The sequence below is a fragment of the Notolepis coatsorum genome, assembly GCF_963971535.1.
Source record: "Notolepis coatsorum genome assembly, chromosome: 6".
In the NCBI taxonomy this organism is placed as follows: Eukaryota; Metazoa; Chordata; class Actinopteri; order Aulopiformes; family Paralepididae; genus Notolepis; species Notolepis coatsorum.
In genome coordinates, this window is record NC_140170.1 from 181711013 (window position 1) to 181729575 (window position 18563).

The 18563-nt window shown below is 40.6% G+C and overlaps 6 protein-coding genes across 6 annotated transcripts in view; 2 read left to right on the top strand and 4 right to left on the bottom strand.

The window, feature by feature from the left end:
* The window catches only part of LOC311230844 (uncharacterized protein), a gene marked incomplete at both ends in the record, with an annotated part of 512928 nt that extends 500311 nt beyond the window's left edge, over positions 1-12617 (bottom strand). The window contains one exon of the mRNA XM_084317233.1: positions 12066-12617. Coding sequence (XP_084173359.1) covers positions 12066-12617 — 552 coding nt within the window. The remainder of the gene's footprint in view (positions 1-12065) is intronic.
* LOC311230860 (histone H3.2) lies at positions 1985-2395 on the bottom strand (the record flags this gene model as incomplete). The annotated part of the gene is made up of 1 exon (XM_084317248.1): positions 1985-2395. One exon carries the CDS (start codon positions 2393-2395, stop codon positions 1985-1987), a length of 411 nt encoding a protein of 136 aa, XP_084173374.1.
* On the bottom strand, positions 7556-7930 carry LOC311230876 (histone H2B-like; the record flags this gene model as incomplete). The annotated part of the gene is made up of 1 exon (XM_084317263.1): positions 7556-7930. The coding sequence occupies one exon, from the start codon at positions 7928-7930 to the stop codon at positions 7556-7558; it is 375 nt and encodes a 124-aa protein (XP_084173389.1).
* On the bottom strand, positions 9982-10392 carry LOC311230855 (histone H3.2-like; the record flags this gene model as incomplete). The annotated part of the gene is made up of 1 exon (XM_084317244.1): positions 9982-10392. The coding sequence occupies one exon, from the start codon at positions 10390-10392 to the stop codon at positions 9982-9984; it is 411 nt and encodes a 136-aa protein (XP_084173370.1).
* On the top strand, positions 10723-11106 carry LOC311230718 (histone H2A-like; the record flags this gene model as incomplete). Its single annotated transcript, XM_084317077.1, has 1 exon — positions 10723-11106. One exon carries the CDS (start codon positions 10723-10725, stop codon positions 11104-11106), a length of 384 nt encoding a protein of 127 aa, XP_084173203.1.
* Positions 12618-16118: 3501 nt separating the features above from the next.
* LOC311230887 (histone H2B-like) lies at positions 16119-16493 on the top strand (the record flags this gene model as incomplete). Its single annotated transcript, XM_084317276.1, has 1 exon — positions 16119-16493. The coding sequence occupies one exon, from the start codon at positions 16119-16121 to the stop codon at positions 16491-16493; it is 375 nt and encodes a 124-aa protein (XP_084173402.1).
* Between the last annotated feature and the right edge of the window lie 2070 nt (positions 16494-18563).

The window sequence follows — 18563 nt, forward strand, 5'->3', positions numbered from 1 at the left end:
TCAAACTAAATGAATGTGTGCAAAACAGTTAGTGGATGTTAGTGAGATAATGTGCTAAATACATTTCTTCGTTTCCCCTTTAAAGTTCCAACCTTGTTTATACAAAAACTACAGCTAGTTTCAATGTCAATGTTATATCTAGAAAAGCATATTTTAACAGGCAGCATTGCTGCATTATTTTGAATAACTGATTTAGTCCAGAACTCCATTGCTGTCTTGTAGTTATGTTAGAATTTCATAGCTGTAGTTTGGGCAATAATAATGGAGAAAGTAAAACACATGATCATAATATGAATTATGATATATACTGTACCTCATAATGGGCTAACTTCTAGTCAGTTAAATTATAGTGAAATGAACACTCACCTGGAACCCTCTCAAAGACTCCTGACTGTCTTTTTTTAACATTAAAATGTATTGTCATCGTACAGGGTAAGTACAGTACAACAAAAATAACTTCAGTGCAAATACAAAAGTAAAGTGCAAAATACAATGTATAAGTGATTAAACTGGAGTACGTGTATAAATGAGTATTAGTGCTAATTAGACACAATACAATTTTGGTTTCAATATCAATCTTCTATCTAGAAAAGCAGGTTTTAACAGGAAGCATCACTGCATTATTTTTGAATGACTGATTTAGTCCAGAACTCCATTGCTGTCTTGTAGTTATGAATTTCATAGCTGTAGTTTGGACAATAACAATGGAGACAGAGTCATACTTATATACATAAGGTACTTCATATTGGCTAACTTCTAATCAGTTAAATGAATAGTTAATATCCTATACTCTAGGATATGTTATCCATACTGTTCAAACTCTGAACTCTGTTTCCTACTGCCTTACACAAACTATATTCTACACATGTAACTCTTGTGTGATAGCATGTACAATAATGCTGCATACACTGCATGTATAGTATATCTATCCACTTATGTCTTAATACACCTGCATATCATCTTTTTATATATCCTTTACCTTGCACTGGTCAGTATGACTTACTACCATAGTGTCTTTATACCTGTAACACTGTACATACATCTGATCAGCACTAGTAATTTATATATACTCCAGTTTAATCCTATTGCACTTTATTGTTACATTTGTACTCTAGTTAGGCACCAATTTGTTTCCGTTGTACTATACTTGTGCTGTATAATGACAATTCATGTTAATCTAATCTGATCTAAAATAGTGAAATTAAAACACTAATTTGGCTGGAATGCTCTCAATGTCGAATGTAAACGTCGCTATTTCAGCACCATGGACAGTACCGGACCACACTGACGAAGCCATTTTGGAAATGGGGAAAGCATGCAGGCTCAACCAAAATTAACTCCAGACAAGGCTCTGGGGCAAACAATGATAATCCGGATTGTATTTATTTTTAACCATATAGGTAATTTATTTGTCAGCAGTGTATTAGATGAACTAATGGATCCGAGAAAACTGAATATGAATGTATGACTTCAATATTACGTTTTGCAGTCTCAAGTTATGAATAAAATAATTCAGGAGTACAGTTGAGTAAAACATCAAACATTTATTTCTCTTAAAAAGAAAAGGTATATCTTGCATCATATTTTAATTTTGTATATTAAAGTATATTTAGTTTTTAAGAATTGTAAAGGATAGGCAAAAATAAGCATGTGCTTCAGCCAATTCCTTTTTTCTGTCATTGAGTTTGGATTTTGTGTGCGAGTTTGCTTTGAATATGTACATTTGTGATTTTTTCTTTTCCTTTTGAGTCCACACATGTTTTTGATTTGTCTGTAGACAAGGACAGAAAAGAAACGATTCATCATCATCCTAGTTACTTTGTATTGAGCTACGATGGTCGTGAAACGAACGTATTACACATCAACAACTTCATCCACGTGGAACCAGAACATAGTTAAAATGAGGAAATGGGGCTCATTCATGATTATTGAGGTGGCTCTTTTAAGAGCCCTCTTTAGGGGGACAACTAGTCAACAGGTCGATTTAAGCGCGCTCTCCGCGGATGCGGCGGGCCAGCTGGATGTCTTTGGGCATGATAGTCACCCTTTTGGCGTGGATGGCGCACAGGTTGGTGTCCTCAAACAGACCGACCAGATAAGCCTCGCTGGCCTCCTGAAGAGCCATGACAGCAGAGCTCTGGAAGCGCAGGTCGGTCTTGAAGTCTTGGGCGATTTCTCTGACAAGACGCTGGAAAGGCAGCTTGCGGATCAGCAACTCGGTGGACTTCTGGTAACGACGGATCTCTCTCAGCGCCACGGTACCGGGCCTGTAACGATGAGGTTTCTTCACGCCGCCGGTAGCGGGTGCGCTCTTACGGGCAGCCTTGGTGGCGAGCTGCTTCCTTGGGGCTTTGCCACCGGTGGACTTACGAGCGGTCTGCTTAGTTCTGGCCATTATGAGAAACTATGTTTCAGTCTTCAGCAATCAGAAGTCTAAAATCTGACTTCATAAGTAACCCTCAGCAATACTGATCATCTCCGGTCCCCTCTCCCTCCATGTTTAGCAGGATACACAGCCTCCACATCTGGCTCAAAGGTTACTCTGCTCAACAGGCATCCCCTGTGGTTTGGACTTCAACAAATTCACTGATAACCACACCATGCTCTCTCCACTCGTAATGTTAATGCTTCAAATCTAGTCACAATTTCTCTAGATGTGTTTCTGTCATACAACATAAAATCACAGATTAGGGCCTAACTTTTCTGAACAGTATTTACTAATAAGGACACTTTTGATCAAACTGATCAGCAGCTCAATAGTTGCTTTTATGTTTCACAAGGTGCTCTGAATCTGCTTTTACAAAAAAAATATTTTCTGTTTTACCATGGTACCAGTCATATAAATTATTGACCATGGTACAGCCATATAGTAAATGTAATGGAACCATTAATAACATGGTTATAACATGGTATAGTCAGGATACATTTTTGTAAGAGATGTTTCTAAATGGAAATGGAGGACCCTGATGTAAACAAGACAAACGTCTTTCTCTGGTCTGCATCCCCTTAACTAACAATTGTGTGTATTGAGCCGTACTGTATTGTACCCATTCTGCAATCTGTTAAATATTGATTGATTTATTGAACATTTTATTAACATATTGCAGAATGGGTACAATACAGTACGGCTCAATAAGGGGATGCAGACCAGAGAAAGACTTTCGTCTTGTTTACATCAGGGTCCCCCATTTTCAATTCATCATAACATATATGACACACATGACATACAGATAGACAATACTGCTACATCTATATATTTATGACATACCAGATTTACAAATACAATATCGTTTGTGAAAAAAAAGAGAGTATATACATTTGACAAAGAAACTGTACATTGGAGGAGGTTGGGTAGGAGGGGGTGGGGGGAACTGTACATTGGAGGTGGTTGGGTGGTTTCCCTGAATGTCAGCAAAACAAAAGAGATGATTGTGGACTTCAGGAGGTCGGGGGTCAAGGACTACAGCCCCCTCAGCATCGACGGGGCACCGGTTGAGAGAGTGAACAGTTTCAAGTACCTCGGAGCCCACATATCCGAGGACGTGACATGGACCACACACATTGACAGTGTTGTGAAGAAGGCACGACAACACCCCTACTTCCTCAGGCGCCTAGGGAAGTTCCAAGTCAGTCAGAAGATCCTTAGGAACTTCTACTCATGTACAATAGAGAGCATCCTGACTGGCAACATCACCTCCTGGTTTGGGAATAGCACTGCACAAGACCGTAGCAGACTACAAAGAGTGACACGTTCAGCCGAACGCACAATTGGAGGGGGGCTTCCCACCCTCCAGAACATTTACAACAAGCGGTGCAGGGGGAAGGCTAAGAGAATTATTAAGGACTCGAGCCACCCGAACAACTACCTCTTTGAACTGCTGCGGTCAGGCAAGCGATACCGGAGTCTTAAGGCGAGCACAGAAAGACTCAGAAGAAGCTTCTATCCCCAGGCCATCAGGCTGCTAAACGAACAATAAACACTATGCAACAACCATCAAATGCACACAGCACACACACCAACACGCACACACTCACTTAAACCACACAAACACACTTTATATTTATTGATAAAGGATTTGCACTACAACTCGTACACCCACTGTAAATTGTACCTAAATTGCACCTCATCCCATTTCTGCCTTGCACTATATAGTATTGTATTAGTACACTGCACAGTATTGTATATTATATGGTAACTCAGTTAAGTCTATTCTGCATCGAACATTGTACATATGTCTATACTGAACACTGTGACCTCATTTTTTTTACTTCTAATTTACATGCTATACTATGTTATTTTATTTCATGCTTATCTTGTCTTGCACAGTCTCTGGAGCGTAACAGTAAGAAGCATTTTGTATAAAAGTATTCTGTACTTCTGTATGACAACTATTAAAGAAACTTGAAACTATGCAATTGAAGAAAACTGTAAAGACTAGAGATGAACTGTTTATTTATTTTGTACATAGGCTGTGCATATGTTTGTTTGTTTGTTTATTTGCTTATGTGTATGATTCTTAACTGTGTTTTTATTTTGTTATTGGTGTATATGTGTATGTATGTACAGTATATGTATATATATTATATATATATTTATGTATATATATGTGTATATATGTATATTTGTACTCCTGTTGGGGCTTCTTGGACCAGATCAATGTTTTATCTGGCTAAATAAATAAGAAACTGATGATTTGGTCCTGTTAACTTTGAATTTTCTATGGGGACTGCCCAGATCCCTCTTATGGACCTGGACCTCACTTTGAGAACCTCTAATGATTCTAGTTATTCAGTATTCATCTCTAATTACTCTAAAGGGGGGGGGGCTGACCCCCCTCTCCACCCCCCCGGGCTGACCCCCCTCTCCACCCCCCCGGGCTGAAGCCCCCAATGTTTTCTAACCCTAAAAACGCCCCTGATGGGGAGGGAGGAGCAGATGTAGCCCTTTACTAGCTTCTCAAAGCACTTCATGGCTATGGAGGTGAGAGCTACAGGGCGGTAGTCGTTGAGGCAAGCAGGCTTGGATTTTTTGGGTACAGGGATAATAGTGGACTTCTTCAGGCAGGTGGGGATGACAGCCTGTTCTAAGGACAGGTTAAATATGTCAGTGAATACCGGGGCCAGTTGGTCGGCACAGACTTTTAGGACGCGGCCGGGTATGCCGTCCGGTCCTGCTGCCTTCCTGATATGAAGATGTAAACATCAGTAAACATCTCTTACAAAAATGTATCCTGGCATTCCTATGATACAAAATTATGCCATGTACCATTGATATCATGGTTTTAAAATGGACTATACCATGTTATTAATGGTTCCATTACATTTACTATGGCTGTACCATGGTACATCATTTATATAATGACTGGTACCATGGTAAGAAAAGAAAAAAAGAGCACCTTGTGATTATTATTATGGTAAATAATTTATATGACTGGTACAATGGTAAAACAGAAAATAAAATGGATTCAGAGCACCTCATGAAACACAAAAGAAACAATTGAGCTGCTGATCAGTTTGATCAAAAGTGCCCTTATTGGTAAATACTGCTCAGAAAAGTTAGGCCCAAATCTGTGATTTTATGTTGTATGCAGTGGCGGCCGGTATGAACTACATCTGGGTGGTCGCAAGCTGGCCAAGCGAATACGGACTCATAACGTTACCAACATTAAGTCCAGTTAATTGATGCATACTACATTAGTACACGTATGATCATCAAATCAATAATGAACACATATATATAGTCATTTTAAACAAGTTACCATTCATTCATTCAGCCATTATGCAATACCCGGCCACAGCGAAATTAACACGCTGTGTTGAGAGAGCGAGAGAGAGAGAGAGAGACAGAGATATCGCAATTCTACCTTGTTGTTAAGTTGGCAGCAGGCAGAAAGGCTTGATAAAGTATATCCACTCCACTGTCCAGACTGTGTTGATGTCCATTGTCCATGCATGTCCGGCACACTGCATCCATATAATTATAGCTTGTTGTTAGCCAACAAGAGTGTGAGTGAAGAGCTGTGTCCCTTTGTCCATTTCCGTGTCAAAATAGCCTGCAAACTACCTGGTGTTCTATCGCCATGCTCTAAGACAAACTCTAACCTTAACCAACTTTGAAAGAGTGCCTAGGCTTAACCGTCGAAAGAACTTGCCGTCACGCTCTAAGACAAATAGCTGCATCACAACAAAACAACAGCATACTGTCTATCGAAACTGAAACTGGCGTTGGCCAATCAGAGAGAGCGTCTCCGAGAAATGCGGCTAAGGAAATTATAGACGCTGCTGCTTAGACCGCTTCAAATCGCGCCCGGCTTCCATCATATTTCAACGCACAGCGCGTTACGCACTGATTGGCTTTGACTGATACAGCGATGAAACAGTGCACGGCGTGCACGCGCACTCAGAGCGCTATTGCGTCTAGCCCGAGACGAGAGAAATACGGCTAGGAGAAATGCGGCTACAGACAGTGAGTCACTTACTGTTCAGGAAAACGATTATTTATATTTGATATATTAACGTTATATTGTGCATTGGAAACACAAACATACTTAAAATGAGTAAATATTATTCATTTTAAACATGTTTATATTATTTATAGGGCTATAAAACAAAAAACAAAAAAAAAGATTTCTTGTTCTTCTCTCTTATAACCAGGGTTAACCAGGGGGGTCGGCGCCCGAGCGCCACTAGTGGCCAGCCGCCACTGGTTGTATGACAGAAACACATCTAGAGAAATTGTGACTAGATTTGAAGCATTAACATTACGAGTGGAGAGAGCATGGTGTGGTGTATCAGTGCATTTGTTGAAGTCCAAACCACAGGGGATGCCTGATGAGCAGAGTAACCTTTCAGCCAGATGTGGAGGCTGTGTATCCTGCTAAACATGGGAGAGGGGACCGGAGATGATCTGTATTGCTGAGGGTTACTTATGAAGTCATATTTTAGACTTCAGATTGCTAGAGTTTGATGTCAAATAAAAGCTTATTGTTGTTGTAATAATGTATTTAACATTTAACGTAGGTATGGGGTGGTTCATCTTTTTCATTATAATTATTATTTTTCGAATAGCATTTCAACTTTGAAAATGCTAAAATAAACGTTATCCATGTGTATTATAAAGACCAATAATGTATTATTGATCAGGGTTCTAATACAGCAGGTGATATTCATTTACTGTATAATTGTGATGTACAAGCTAGAATTCTATCCAATCTAGCTACTTGTCAACAACCTAAAAATCACAAGATTTTGACTAGTAAATATATAATTTGCAACTTAATAGCCATCCAAACTATGATTACAGTTGCTAGTCATTTATTAATCAATAATTAAGATATACAATTCCATCTCCCAACAGACACCCCCCTACCATAATACCTGTACAAACGAAATGTAGGACATTTTTTAAATGGAGAATTTTAAAAATGAAATACCCGGCACTCAATAACCACTTTGATAAACAGCGCGATCATGAGATTATTGGAATAACTCTCTCAGGACAGAGTGGGTGGCTCTTAAAAGAGCCTTTGGGTTAATCTTCAGTGAACAGCGTAGTTTACTTGGAGCTAGTGTACTTGGTCACAGCCTTGGTTCCCTCAGACACAGCGTGCTTCGCCAGCTCACCGGGCAGCAGCAGACGCACAGCGGTCTGGATCTCCCTGGAGGTGATGGTGCGACGCTTGTTGTAGAGAGCCAGGCGCGAGGCTTCTCCAGCGATGCGCTCGAAGATGTCGTTAACGAAGGAGTTCATGATCCCCATGGCCTTGGAGGAAACGCCGGTGTCGGGATGAACCTGCTTCAGGACTTTGTAAATGTAGATGGCATAACTCTCCTTCCTGGACTTTCTGCGCTTCTTGCCTCCCTTGGCAGCGGTCTTGGTGACGGCTTTCTTGGAGCCCTTCTTGGGCGCTGGCTTGGCTGGTTCAGGCATATTCGACGGCTTATCAGAATCGAATGGTGACGGACGGTTGCTTACGTTTCCTGCCTTATTTATAGGAGGTCGATGCAAATAGTACTGCGTGGCTTCTACGATACGATTGGTTGGGCGTGGCGCACGTGTGTAAAGCTAATGAAACATGCATCTCTCTCACCGTGGGTAAAAAGGGAATGATAAGAAAATGTACACATTGACAATATTTTGGTTTATTATTTGGCAGTGCTGGGAAAAGTATTGAGCAAAAGTACAAATACACTAATAGAATAGTACTGCAAAAAGTCCTCAATTTAAAGTACTTCTCATTTTAATAGTTTCTAATCAAGTAAAAGTATACATACAAGTATTAAAGTATCCTAGACCTACACTATATATTATATATATAATCAAAAGTAAATATATTTGTTCAATAAAAGTAAACATGTGCTTAAGACTCTATATTGATCCAGTCTCCTGGTTGTACCACAACATCCAGGTCAACTAACTGGAGACTAGTTTAAACTAGTCTCAACATTGTAACCACCATGTTATAAACAGATTATTATGACTATTGATGTTTGTGCTGTCAGGAACACAACTCCCCAATGTTAGCCTCCTCTCTCCATTGACTTCCATGGTGAAATTGAACTTTACAATAGCGCTTATACAATTCATGGTAAATGTCCACCCTGTACTCACCACTGAACTGCCCTCTCACACTCCTCTGCTACAACTTTTCAGAACTACACAAAAAAATCTAGCCACTAATTATATTTTATGCTCATAAATAACTCTTCCCCAACACTCACAGCAGCTTTACTCCCAAAACACAATACAAGTCAAGAACGCATCACAATATCAATCTCACATGCACTCATTCCAGTACCGGCTTACAAAAATAACTATGGAATAAGATAATTTTTCCACACAAACACTAACATTTGGAACGAGATCCCATTTCACATCAGAGCAATAAGCTCCATCTCACATTTCAAATAGGCCTACAAACAACATCTGATGCTAGAACACATCTGTAATCATTGATCTGACTCTTTCATATAGGTCTTAATCTCGTTGATACTGTCGATTTGTATTTACTGCTATGACTGTATGTTTGACCTTGCTGTCCACAATGACTATAATGCAATGTCTTTGTCAGGATTATATGATTGTATGTAGTGCAACTGCCTATTTGTTTTGTATTTAAATTATTGTTTCATGTGCAACAGGAACCTGCTGAAAAACTGTTTGTAACTGAGTCAGGACAGTTTAAATGTACATTGTGAAATGTCTTTTTTTTTACCATTTCCTGTATAAATAAAGTAAAAATTAAATGAAAAAATATTAAATTGTATGTGAATTTACCTCAAAACTATTTAAATACCTTCAATTGTCCACATAGGTAAATTGTCTTGCACTCAGTCCGGCAGTAAACATACTCTTGGAATGTAAGAGATGGTCTTGTCACTATAGTCTTACATGTGAAGTGTTGATTAAAAATATACAATATATAAACTGTATGTTAGCAATGTACAATAACACTGTACACACCGTATACACTGACAATACCGACCAGGTATTAGTGCCTCGCAAAGTGCAGATATAAAGTTTTCCCCTTTTTTTGTATGCATTTAGGAGGTTTTGTTCTTCATCAACAATAAAGTTCTCTCCACGTTTGATATATGGCCATTCAGACTGTATTTGTGATGGGGAATATGCTTATATTTTTGGTATCGTAACCAATTAGGCCAACAATGACTTGTGTTAATTAAGCAATATCACAGCTATGGGGAGTATTTCAGCCCTGCGTCTTGCTGACAGCCCTGTGATATAATAGCAGCATGTCACGAAGTGAGCTATTGCTTTTATAAAGCGGTTATCAAGTAGCATATATATAAAAGTAAGATTTACGCTTACATTTAATGTTTTTTATTAATACATAATGTTCAAAATATTTGTAAATTTTTAAGAGTAATATATATATATAATTGAATAAGGAATATACTTTCATAGTTATTGAGGTGGCTCTTAAAAGAGCCTTTTGGTAGAGAATATACGAGGAGTCTTATTTAGGCACGCTCTCCACGGATGCGGCGGGCCAGCTGGATGTCTTTGGGCATGATGGTCACCCTCTTGGCGTGGATAGCGCACAGGTTGGTGTCCTCAAACAGACCGACCAGATAAGCCTCACTGGCCTCCTGAAGAGCCATGATAGCAGAGCTCTGGAAGCGCAGGTCGGTCTTGAAGTCCTGGGCGATTTCTCTGACCAGACGCTGGAAAGGCAGCTTGCGGATCAGCAACTCGGTGGACTTCTGGTAACGACGGATCTCTCTCAGCGCCACGGTACCGGGCCTGTAACGATGAGGTTTCTTCACGCCGCCGGTAGCCGGTGCGCTCTTACGGGCAGCCTTGGTGGCGAGCTGCTTCCTTGGGGCTTTGCCACCGGTGGACTTACGAGCGGTCTGCTTAGTTCTTGCCATTATGAGAAACTATAATTTCTTCAATCGAACAAGAATAATACGCTGCCGTGCCGAAACTCTGGCCTTATATTACTAACGCGGAGGCGCAGTAGTTTCTGATTGGTCTCCTCTCTGTGAGCTCGTTACTCCGCCTACACCTCACAGGGTTATTGGAGGACTTCACGGAGATACAACTGGGAACGAGGTTATTGGAGGACTGGTCGTTTGGAAAAACCGCCAACAAAACGTCTTTCCTGATTGGGTGAGAAAACACAAGCCTGACTATAAAAGGTTACTCTCCAACTCGCTGCATTCATTTTCTAACTCGTTTAGCGAAACAGAATAATAAACATGTCTGGAAGAGGAAAGACCGGAGGAAAGGCCAGAGTTAAGTCCAAGACTCGCTCCTCTCGTGCCGGGCTTCAGTTCCCCGTGGGTCGTGTCCACAGACTGCTGCGTAAAGGCAACTATGCTCATCGTGTTGGAGCCGGTGCCCCGGTTTATCTGGCGGCTGTGCTGGAATATCTGACCGCTGAGATCCTGGAGTTGGCTGGAAACGCTGCCCGTGACAACAAGAAGAGTCGTATCATCCCCCGTCATCTGCAGCTGGCCGTGCGTAACGACGAGGAGCTCAACAGACTGCTGGGAGGAGTGACCATCGCTCAGGGTGGTGTGCTGCCCAACATCCAGGCTGTCCTTCTGCCCAAGAAGACCGAGAAGGCTGCCAAGAAGTAAATTATTTAGCCTCTTCGACAAACTCCACAAAGGCTCTTTTCAGAGCCACCCACCTCTTCTTGAAAATGCAATATTTCCGTTTCTCAAAATACAGTTTGGTTGTGTAACTTAGGTTGTTTCCTCGGACATATGTAAGACTATAAACACATAATGCATAACATTTGACTGTCCACTAATGGGTACACTTGTACAGTGCTGGTTATAAGTAAACGTTTAATGTATTGTCTGTCTGTTTGAAGGCTTAACGATATAATATACAATGATAAAATGGCATGTCATAGCAGTGATTATTAATTTGAAAAAACGATATGGGTAAATCATACTGGACAGCGGTATAAATAGTAAGGGTTATATATAGATTACAGCATGCACAAACATAAGGACAGCAATTAGTTTCCACAATTGTTGGGCCTTTGTTGAGCTCATTAATCTGATGTGTCCACTAATGGGCCATCAGCCGTAGTCATTCAAAAAGTGTCATAGCGGTCATTTACGCACGGACTTAAATGCACCATAATGATAGCAATTTATGTATTTCCACAATAAAGGGCTCAACTTGTTGCGGTAAAGTATCTGCGTTAGGACCCACTAATCAAACCGGACTTAACAATCAACATTATCCAATTAAGAACCTATATCTGATCTATATTTTATATATATATTGTTGTGGTATATCCTCCATATTTATATAATATATAAAGCTGCGTTTGCTTTGTTGCCGTGCCGAAAGTAACTCGTGGAAATCAACCATGCCAAAAGTAATACCAAGTTATATACTTCGATAAGCCCCCTTCACTTCCACACACACTAGAGTACAATATTGCTTTTCATGAAAGTGGTGAGTGGCTCTTAAAAGAGCCTTTTGTTGAATTAAAGACAATGTTCTGTTTAAATGCTTATCTCTTCTTGGGAGCTCCTCTCTTAGCTGCTATTGGCTTGGCAGCCTTCTTAGCTGGGGCCTTCTTGGGCGCAGCGGGCTTTTTCACCTTCTTTGGGCTCTTGGCTGCTACCTTCTTGGGACTCTTGGCCGCTACCTTCTTGGGGCTCTTGGCCGCTACCTTCTTGACTTTCTTGGGAGACTTCTTGGCGGCAGCAGGCTTCTTCGTTGCTGCCTTCGCAGGCTTTTTGGCCACGACAGTTTTCTTGGCTGCTGGCTTCTTGGCTTTCGGAGCGACTTTCTTTGCGGGCTTTTTGGCTTTAACCTCAGCCTTGTTGATCTTGAAAGAGCCGGAGGCTCCGGTACCCTTGACCTGGACCAGGGTTCCCTTTGTCACCAGACTCTTGACAGCGGTCTTAACGCGGGCCTTGTTCTTGTCCACGTCATAGCCGCCGGCAGCCAGAGCCTTCTTTACGGCAGCCAGAGACACACCGCTCCTCTCTTTAGAAGCAGATACTGCCTCGACGACCAGGTCACTGACGCTGGGACCTGCCTTCTTGGGTTTGGGAGCTGCCTTCTTCTTAGCGGCCTTAGCCGGAGCGGCGGGAGCTGGAGCTGGAGCGACTTCTGCCATCTTCTCTCGTTCTGTCTCAGATTCAACACAAGTAGAATTATGATATTGAAGCTCAGTCAGAGGGCTGGTCTTAAACACTACATGAGAGCCATGTAGACTCAACCCACCCTGTCCTCCTCTGTGCTGCCAAAATGCTCTGCCGCTTGTGTTTTCTCCTCGCCAAAAAAGAGCTCAAATACACAACTATGAATATTGCAGGAATTTAACGCCAAATGGGTCAGCAAGCAGAAATATGTGCCATCAGAATTAAACCATTTGGAGACCCCTGGTGTGTTTGTGGACGCTTCAAACCACCAATTTGCGCCTTCACCATGGTGCGCAGCTATACCTTTCTCTGTTATTTATGTCTCACAATTCTTTAGATTGCATTATAATCAGACATAATCTCGTTTTCCAGCGAGCCGAGCTACCTGACTAGAGACTGGGAGCAAGAATAGTAATCAAGGGTGACGCGTTTTGTTTTAAATGGATGCTTTTCCGGTGTTGGTAAACACACTGTTGCTGGTGGCCTGTAGCGTGGGTCACCTCGACTTCGTATGAGGGATGATCACCACCTTAGATCAGTGGAAGGTTTCACGTGGCCTATATTGATTACAACTAACATTTAATTAATTAATGTTGCAAAACATTTCATAACTCACACAAGAAACGTAGCTACATTTTCCTTTTGGGGGTGGGGGACTAGTTTGTTGTGTACTTTAGACTGCTGCATGCTTGTTGACAATACATGCTTTTTGGGCATTGCTGATCTGCTGTGTTTTCTGATTTAAATCTGCTACACTGAACACTTAGCACAATAAATAATAACTGCATTGGTCTATTTTAATTAGATTTCAATAGTTTAAATAGACATAGTAGATTCATAATGAATCATCATATCACCAAACATAAATGCACCATATCAACATGTTCTGCATTTCCACAAAAGAGGCCTTGCACGGAATGTTTGTGTAGTAAAGGCAATGGAATGGTTGCTATGTATACATTTTATGTATAGATTATCATATCAACACATAGTGACCATGTTGTGTCTTATTACTGAATGTTATGAAGAAGTCACAACGGAATAGTAATATCATGCTTTTCAGCAGTGTTTTACCGACTACCACTGCACACAAATTAGGCATTTTCTTTTGAAAGTGGTTACCAACGGTTACAGGCAGCCATGCTGGAAGAAACAGAACAACACAAACATTACAGTTTGTGTTTAGCCTATAGGTCAGATATACAGGCCTCTATTGTTAGGGCTCAACTCATTGTGAAGTAAAGGATCTTAGAATGTGGTGCAGTAGGCTGCCAGCTACATTGTTGATACACTCAGAAGAAATAGCTGAAGGAATGAAACATACTATGTTGTCAGAGTCATACTTGTATTATTATCTTGTACCACAGTGAGGTACCGATACATGTAGCTCATGGTGAGATCATGTCGGTCTGTGTCATCTGTTTATGATCAGTAATAAATAGCCCAAACAAGAGGACACCTGCTCATGGAGACGACTCAGCACCATCAGAAAACATCTCTCACCTTATAAATGTATACTGGCATTTCCATGATTAAAAGTTATGCCAAATACATGTAAAAAGGAGTATATGCAGGTATGTACAGACAGATGTGTATATGAATGTGTGTGTGTATATATATATATTGTAAGTCAAAGCAGTGACAGATGTCACCAAGAGAGCTATTGTTTGATTGAAAACTTTATTAACAGATTGCAGAATGGGTACAGTACAGCTCAATACATACAATTGTTAAGGGGATGCATTACATTTGACGTAGAAACTGTACATTGCGCTTTCAAGGTGCACAAAATCAGTCTCTTGGAAAAATGCAGTTTCATGTCGATTATTGCTTGGCTTAGTTAATATCAAGTGTGGCTATGGAGTTTTGCTAAGAGAATATAGTTGGGTTATTATGGCTTTGCGCGCAAATAGTTTCCTGTGCGTGGGAAATGTGCGACAAAGCCTCTCAACCAATCGTATACAAGAAGCCACACAGCTATACTTGCACAATTTGACCTATATTCTACCCATGTAACTCTTGTGTGCATGTATAGTATATATATAAATCCACTTATGTCTGAATACACCTACATATCATCTTTTTTATATAACCTACCTTATACCACTGGTCAGTATGACTTACTACCATAGTGTATTTATACCTATAACAATGTACATACATCTGATCAGCATTATTACAATACTCGGTATAGTACTAATTTATTATACTTCAGTTTAATCCTATTGCACTTTAGTGTTATTTATACTCTAGAAAGACGACAATTTATTTTCGTTGTACTATGTGACAATGCATTTTAATCTAATCTGATCTAAAATAGTGAAATTAAAACTAATTTGGCTGGAACGCTCTCGACTAATGTAAATATGAGGAGTCAAACAAGGCACTTATTGTAGAAGCAAACATTTTCTCCACAGATATCCTATATGGAATTCCGATTAAACTTATTCCTTAAGAGGTGATGTCATTATTAGCTACTCCCAGGTCGAAACTGTATGTGGAGAGGACAGTATACATTTAACTTATAATAGGCAGTTCTAGATGTGTAGGAGTATTGCTTTCCTCTGTAATATGTGGGTGGCTCTGAAAAGAGCCTTTGTGGGGTTTGTCGAAGAGGCTAAATAATTTACTTCTTGGCAGCCTTCTCGGTCTTCTTGGGCAGAAGGACAGCCTGGATGTTGGGCAGCACACCACCCTGAGCGATGCCCAGCGATTGCCTAGTTCCGTGCTGAGGGTTTTTTCAACCTGCAATTTGTTCTTGTCAGAGACCAGCAGGGCTGAGTCGTCCGCAAACAGGAACAAGTTGCAGTCACAGGCTGACGACATGTCATTTGCATAAATTAGGAAGAGTAGCGGTCCTAGTATGCTTCCTTGTGGAACACCACAGCTCACTGTGAGGGGGGGGATAGAGTGCCCTTTACCTCTACCATCTGTTCTCTCCCCTCCAGGTAGGATTGCATCCAGCTCACTGATAAGCTATCAAAACCAATTGCTTTTAGCTTGTCCATTAGAATGGAGTGATTGACAGTGTCGAAGGCCTTTTGTAGGTCCAGCATGACCATGCCGCAGTATTTGCCAGCGTCCACCTCTTGTTTGATGTGGTCGTTCAAATAGAGGAGCATGTGTCAGTGGAGTGGGACGTTCTGAAGCCAGATTGGAATTCGTAGATTAGATTTTTTTTCCGCCAGGTACTTTTTGCATGTATGTCTAACTCCAGGGAAGAGTGTTAAATAAGCTAATTTCCCAAAATGTTGGAGTTTTTTTTAAGAGAGTAAAGCAGAACAAACTCATGGCTGAAACTCTTCTGCCCTCTACTGGCTAAATGAGAACTTAACTTATATTAGGTTTACATACGTGCGCCACGCCCGACCAATCGTATCGTAGAAGCCACGCAGCACTATTTGCATCAACCTCCTATAAATAAGGCAGGAAACCGTAAGCGACCGTCACCATTCGATTCTGATAAGCCGTCGAATATGCCTGAACCAGCCAAGCCAGCGCCCAAGAAGGGCTCCAAGAAAGCCGTCACCAAGACCGCTGCCAAGGGAGGCAAGAAGCGCAGAAAGTCCAGGAAGGAGAGTTATGCGATCTACATTTACAAAGTCCTGAAGCAGGTTCATCCCGACACCGGCGTTTCCTCCAAGGCCATGGGGATCATGAACTCCTTCGTTAACGACATCTTCGAGCGCATCGCTGGAGAAGCCTCGCGCCTGGCTCTCTACAACAAGCGTCGCACCATCACTTCCAGGGAGATCCAGACCGCTGTGCGTCTGCTGCTGCCCGGTGAGCTGGCGAAGCACGCTGTGTCTGAGGGTACCAAGGCTGTGACCAAGTACACTAGCTCCAAGTAAACTACCCTGTTCACTGAAGATTAACCCAAAGGCTCTTTTAAGAGCCACCCACTCTGTCCTGAGAGAGTTATTCCTATTATGCTCATGATCGCGCTGTTCATCAAAGTGGTTGTTCAGTGCTAAATGAGTTCATTTCACTATAATTTAACTGACTTAGAAGTTAGCCCAATTATGAGGTACAGTATATATCATAATTAATACTATGATCATGTGTTTTACTTTCTCCATTATTATTGTCCAAACTACAGCTATGCAATTCTAACAGTATACAAGACAGCAATGGAGTTATGGACTTAATCAGTTATTCAAAATAATGCTGCCTGTTAAAAGCTGCTTTTCTAGATCAAGATTGATATTGAAACTAGCTTTAGTTTGTGTATATTTTTTGGAATTCCATATAGAATATTTATGTGGAGAAAAGTTTTGCTTCTACCAGGTGATTTGCCTGTCATAATATTAGTTCAGTCAGTTCCTCCCAGGTCGAAACTAAAACAGAATGACTATGTGGAGAGGACCTGCATTTAACTCATCATAATAGACATGGTTATACATTTCCTCAATAGGTTTAAATCCATTGTCGTTATACAAAGAAAATAAGTTGACGTCTGAACAGTACAAATATAACAGTAAAGTGCAATATGAAAGGACAAAGTGATTAAACTGGAGTATATCAGATGTATGTACATCAGTGTTACAGGTATAAGTCATACTGACCAGTGGTATAACTATAAGAGTAGGTAAGGGATTGATTGATTGAAAACTTTATTAACTAATGCAACAGAATGGGTACAATACAGTACAGCTCAATACACAATTGTTAAGGGGATGCAGACCAGAGAAAGACTTTCGTCTTGTTTACATCAGGGTCCCCCATTTTCAATTAATCATAACATAGGACATACAGATAGACAGTACTGCTACATTTATGACATACCAGATTTACATACAGTACAAAAATAGTCTAAAAAAGAGAGTATACATTTGATGAAAAAACTGTACATTGGAGGAGGTTGGCTGGTGGGGTGGGGGGGGATATAGTACACATTATATATATTATTGCACATGCTATCATACAGACGTATACCGGTATGCAGAATATAGTTTGAGGTAGGTGTGTAAGGCAGTTGTAGACAGTGAAATGCAGGAGTTTGAACAGTATGGATAACCGATCGGCAATCAGGTATAGGCACTATTAACTTTTAACTATTATGTAACTGACTAGAAGTTTTCCCAATATGAAGTACTTCATGTATAAGAATAACTCACTTTCTAAATTCTAACAGAACTACAAGACAGCAATGGAGTTCTGGACTAAATCACAGTCATTAAAAAAATAATGCAGTGATGCTTCCTGTTACAACCTGCTTTTCTAGATAGAATATTGATATTGAAACCAAAATTGTATTATGTCTGATTAGCACTAGTACTAATTTATACATGTACTCCAGTTTAATCACTTATACATTGTATATTGCACTTTACTTTTGTATTTGCACTCAAGTTATTTTTGTTGTACTGTACTTGCCCTGTATGATGACAATACATTTTAACCTTAAAAAAAGACAGTCAGGGGTCTTTGAGAGGGCTCCAGGTGGTACCCCAGCTAAATGAGTGTTCATTTCACTATAATTTAACTGACTAGAAGTTAGCCCAATTATGAGGTACAGTATATATCATAATTAATACTATGATCATGTGTTTTACTTTCTCCATTATTATTGTCCAAACTACAGCTATGCAATTCTAACAGTATACAAGACAGCAATGTAGAGCCATATGAAATCCACGTTCACGGCATCGCGGACGGAATCGCGGAATTAACCAATACAAATGGAATCAACTGCAAAACGTGGAATATTACAGAATTTGGCCTAATCTGGACTGAAATTTCGTTTTTGGGTGGAACGTTTGGTGCACACGCGACCGGGGAGGCGGGGACTCTACAGCGTGTTACACACAACACAGCCGCGGTGCTCAAGCGTCTGGCTGCTTCAGCGTTAACATCGTCAAGAAGCTAAACAATTCCACAATAAGCCCTCAATTCAGAGCAGAACAGTATCCTAATGACTT